The 5390-nt window shown below is 40.6% G+C and overlaps 1 protein-coding gene across 2 annotated transcripts in view; it reads left to right on the forward strand.

The window, feature by feature from the left end:
- Window positions 1–3109, forward strand: part of pltp (phospholipid transfer protein) — a 22100-nt gene extending 18991 nt beyond the window's left edge. The window contains exons 15-17 of one of the 2 annotated variants that reach the window (XR_013932971.1): window positions 704–780; window positions 1298–1609; window positions 2007–3109. Coding sequence is in view for 1 of the 2 variants with exons in the window: in XM_080425257.1 (XP_080281383.1) it covers window positions 704–780; window positions 1298–1387 (167 nt within the window). In the remaining variant the exon portion in view is untranslated. Of the gene's footprint in view, window positions 1–703; window positions 781–1297 lie in introns of both variants that reach the window. The other variant, XM_080425257.1, reaches the window with a different exon arrangement.
- Window positions 3110–5390: the final 2281 nt, after the last annotated feature.

Raw genomic sequence — 5390 nt, forward strand, 5'->3', positions numbered from 1 at the left:
GACCCGTAACCCGCGGGTCAACCCGCGGCGCGGGTCGACCCGCGGCGCGGGTGGTCGAGTCAGGATTTCAGAGGCAATTATGCGAGCTGCGGGTGAGCGGGTCAGCCTCTCTCACACGCAAAAAGAAATCACATGCTCTTGTTTTGTCTTTATTCCTAATAAGAATAAGAATAATAACAATAAAACAGTTTGAATACACTTGGGGTGTATACTTGAAGATTATTTTCTAACCTTGATTTTACAGAATTATAGGTACGACCCACGTACCCACTCAGAATAATAGCAATACACTTGGGGTGTATACTTGAAGATTATTTTCTAACCTTGATTTTACAGCGGGGCGGGTTGAGCCATAGATTTATATATGGGTTCGTGGGGCGGGTTGAGGCGGGTTGTGTTCCGGGGCGGGGCGGGGCGGGCGGGTCATGAACAAACCCGACCCGCACATCACTAGTAAGAACACTGTCACTACTCTGATCCTCTAATGTCATTCAATGTCATTTTGACTATGCTTGCACCTCTTGGTTGTCTAACACCTCAATGTCACTTAAAAACTAAGCTTCAGCGAGTCCTTCCAAAACAAACTGATATGACTTACTCGGTCTGTGTGTGTGTGTGTGTGTGTGTGTGTGTGTGTGTGTGTGTGTGTGTGTGTGTGTGTGTGTGTGTGTGTGTGTGTGTGTGTGTGTGTGTGTGTGTGTAGATTGGACTAAGAGAGGAGTTCAGATTCCTCTTGCTGATGGCATGGATTTCATAGAGGAGGTGGTTGAATACCATAATGTAAGTATTAGTACACCATAGCACTTCACAGTACACCATACCATATAATGCTAGCAGTGTACAATATACCATGAAGTAAAATAGAACAGTGGTTCTCAACCTGTGGGTCTGGACCCCCAGGGGGTCCCCACATTTGGGGAGGTGGGGGGGAAAGTGACAATTTAATACCTAAAAAAAGAAAGACAAATAAATGAAATAAAAAAGACCATTACCGCATCAAAAGTCCTCAACAAACTACACTATGAAAACTGGTAAAAAAAAAAAAATTGGCCAATTTGTCAAATAATATAAGAAAGAGGTGAAATTTTGAAAATAACTGATCTACAATTTTTAGATCAGCTATTTTCACAATATGTATCTGTGGAACTATAAGTCAAACTAAATGTCAAACCTACAACTACAATTCCAAGGTCCCCAGTTCAAATGTGATCATTATGGGGGGTCCCCGCCTGAAAATGTTGAGAACCACTGTAATAGAAGTATCGACTAATAGTATGACATCCTCTCCTCTCCTCAGGGTTACATAGTGATCGGAGCGAACCTTCACTTCACTACTGGTCTAAGAGACATGATCCAGAGGAAGATAGACACCGACAACACCGTCTAAACACAATCTACACGTCTAATACACAACACTGTCTAAATACTACACAACATGTACACAACATGATCCAGAGGAAGATACAAGACACTGAAAACACTATCTAAACACAACAACTACACAACACAACACAACACAACAAAACTACAACACAACACCAACAACAATCACATTACCACAACAGCAATTGAGCACCAAAGTCTGACGTAATTTACGCATCCTACCTAGGTCGCGTTGTTTGCCCCCCATTCTGAATTCCCATAGACGTGTTTAATATCGCGTCAAATAAGAACTGTGTTCCAAAAATAAACAAATGATCCTGGCAGTTTGACTCTTATGGATATGAACCATCAACTGACGGTGAGAAAACGCTAATGTTACTTCCGCCGAATTAGTTACATTTTCGCCAGAAACCGACTGTATCAAATATGAGTGACTGACTATCATTAACGATACAGAGCCACCTCCCGGACAATATCGCAGAGACAGTTTGTTTATTTTTGGACCACAATTCTTATATGAGACGATTCTAAGATGACACAATGTTATTCTCCATAGAGAAATTACTTCCGCGACCCAGGGGATGAACGAGTGACGTCAGGACTGTACTCTATAGTGTCGCGAGCCAGACTGTTGCCTCCCACAATTTTCAAATGCTTCAGCCATACAGTCTGGAGCAACGGAAGCTCTGAAAATGATCGAGCGATAAAGCGGATGTGAAGCCTCCTCCCTGCTTCCGTTTCGTCTTTACAGTTGCACAATTTATCCGAATATAAATCTAAATCATCGAAGCATGTATAGCTTGCTGCTTAGCAGAAATGGAAATTTAAAAAATCAATGTAAAGATATTTCTAAAGATATTTTTCCATGAACGGAAATGACGAACAGACACGGATTTCGGGAGGTGTAAGTTCCAGACTATATAGCATTTGGAGATTGTGGAATAGTTCTCTGGCTACGCGAGACTACAACAGCAATAACAACAACAACAATCACTGCTGTTTTAATGACAACTGGTCCATATTATAAAACATGTTCCTCCAGGACACTGGTAGTTTTACTGTGATTATTATACATACTGCTGTTACGTCTTCTTTTACATTGTCATTATATTACTTACCGTAACCGTGTACTTAGTACAGGTATGTCATGTACTGTATACCGTGCAAACCGTGGACCATCTGTCTAAAGTGCAGTCAAAGAAACATATATAGGGTTGGGTATCGAAATTAAGTTCCACATTTCTGGGTCCATTGGTTGAGCGAGCTCCATCAGGGCTCTATGCTAGTGTCTTTTCTGTTTTCAGTTATTGTGGGGAAAATGTAAGCTAAAAATACCCGATCGACAAGGTCACAACACGGCGCAACGTGTCGCATTTTGCGAAAGCTTTCCCCACAATACGGATGCTGGGGTTTAAAGGGATAGTTCACCCCCAAAATGACATTGTTTCTATCTATTAGTCACCCCATGGAGACTTGAATTCAAGGATATGTTTTTGTTTTTATCGCATTCCTAAGCCAATAATTTGATGAGAGGCAGCGGTTCCGGTAGGAGACACAAAGAGTCTCCCTTGTGTCTCTTACCGGAACAGCTGACTACCGGTCCGCTGGTCATCAAATTATTGGCTTAGGAATGCTACCAAAGCAAAAATATATACATGAATTCAAGTCTCTATGGGGTGAAAAATCGATTAAAAAAAAGAAGTAATTTTGGGGGTGAACTATCCCTTAAAGTGGTTAACTGCTACTACTTTCATTTGTGTTGTCATAGAATATACATAGGTTACTATTCATTACATTTATTAAAGTTGACACTTATTGAAGTAACGTTAGTTTACAGGGATTATTATGTTTGGTTAAGTTAAACAGCAGTATTATATTCAGGATACAAAGATTCAGCATCGGATCTCTCAGATACTACTAATGTACACAGTCTGTGCTACACGCGGTGGTTCCCAAACCTTTTAGCTCAAGACCCAAAAGAAAAATTTGACATTTGCCCGGGACCCAAACTAGTGAAATTTTCACTACTTTTCACTACTTCTTAAATGCTTTATTTTTATTTTTATGGAAATGTATTTGATTTTTTGATTTAATTTATGAAATACTTTTGAAAAATGTTGGAATTGTTTTTAATTGATGACATGTTTTTGTTTAAACCTTTCTCAAGTATTTTGAAATATATATTTCATTTTCTTTAATGTTGGAAAGGAAAAAAAGGGGATTTTTACTCGTGACCCATACAAATTGGTCCCAACCCACTGTTTGGGAAACAGTGTGCTATAGTACTTCAGTTCACACTTACACGATTGGAAATATTTTTGTCATCTTAACATTTGACCAATTGTTTTTAACCATTATGGCGGATGAACCGGAATCGACAATGAGAATAGGAATCAGAATCAGAATCAATAAAAACCTAACGATATCCATCCCTACACATGTAATATACTGAAACCATGGCAACATGCCACAACTTTTTTCATCCAACCATAGTGACTTGACACTTTAATGCATTGTAACCATAGTAACGTAAAACTTGTTTATTTTCAACGCATTGTAACCATAGTAAAATGACACCCGTTTAGTTCTAATGTACTGTAACCATAGTTACACCTGTGTAATGTATTGTAACCATAGCGATCAAAGATGTACTGTAGAAGTATAGCCATTGTATTTTGGATTTGTTTTATTTAAAGTGCAACATTACTATGCCAATTTGCCCTGTAAAGGTTAAAGGGTAAAAACATGTCAGGGTGACCGTGGTTCACTGTGATGTAAGCAACACAGCTGCATTTGCTGCTAAGTAGTAGGCTAACTGTGCTAGGACTGTATGACCTGAGCTAGTCTGGCCAACTGTGCTAGTACTGTGTGACCTGGGCTATAGGCTAGCTGCTAACAGTGACCTAAGCTAGGCTAGCTGCTATAACAGTGACCTGAGCTAGGCTAGCTGCTGCTAGCTGCTATTACAGTGGCCTGGGCTAGGCTAGCTGCCATAACAGTGACCTGGGCTAGGCTAGCTGCTATAACGGTGACCTGAGCTAAGCTAGCTGCTATAACAGTCACCTGAGCTAGGCTAGCCGCTATAACAGTCACCTGAGCTAGGCTAGCCGCTATAACAGTCTCCTGAGCTAGGCTAGCTGCTATAACAGTGAGCTGAGCTAGGCTAGCTGCTATAACAGTCACCTGAGCTAGGCTAGCTGCTACAACAGTCACCTGAGCTAGGCTAGCTGCTATAACAGTCTCCTGAGCTAGGCTAGCTGCTATAACAGTGACCTGAGCTAGGCTAGCTGCTATAGCAGTCACCTGAGCTAGGCTAGCTGCTACAACAGTCACCTGAGCTAGGCTAGCTGCTATAACAGTCACCTAAGCTAGGCTAGCTGTTATAACAGTGACCTGAGCTAGGCTAACTTATATAGCACTGTATAACTACCTAGGTTGTTTGTCTGTTGTGAGGTTGTAGAATCACTGACTGAATAAAGAAAACTTGTTGAAAAAAACTCCACAGCAGGGCATTCTTCCTCCCTTTCGTGAACGGCGAGGGGCCACTGTCATCTACTGTATATAAGCCCATATTTTTAATACCAAAAACAATACCTAAAAAGACAATTACTGCAACAACTATACTATAAAAACTGGTCAAACATTGTCCAAATTGTCAAATAATATGAGAAAGAGGCAAACATTTTGAAAATAGCCAATCTACACAACACCTCTTAAAGCGAGGCATTGTGGGCTTGTAGATCTGCTATTTTGACAATATTTATATGTGGGAACTAAATTAAACTAAATGTAATGCCTCAACTTCTTCAAGTGCTTGTCAGGGTGAGGGTTATTTTGGGGGGTCCCCAGTTCAAATATGATTATTTTGGGGGGTCACGGCCTGAGCAGGTAGAGAACCACTGCGTTCTTGTAGTGTGTTAATGTATCCATTTGTAACTGAGAGTATACAAATGGAACCAAGTGGGCCTTTATGGGCCCATTTGTACACTCTCAGAGTGGAATTAACA

Source organism: Gymnoscopelus braueri, assembly GCF_963280865.1.
Source record: "Gymnoscopelus braueri genome assembly, chromosome: 3".
Lineage (NCBI taxonomy): Eukaryota > Metazoa > Chordata > Actinopteri > Myctophiformes > Myctophidae > Gymnoscopelus > Gymnoscopelus braueri.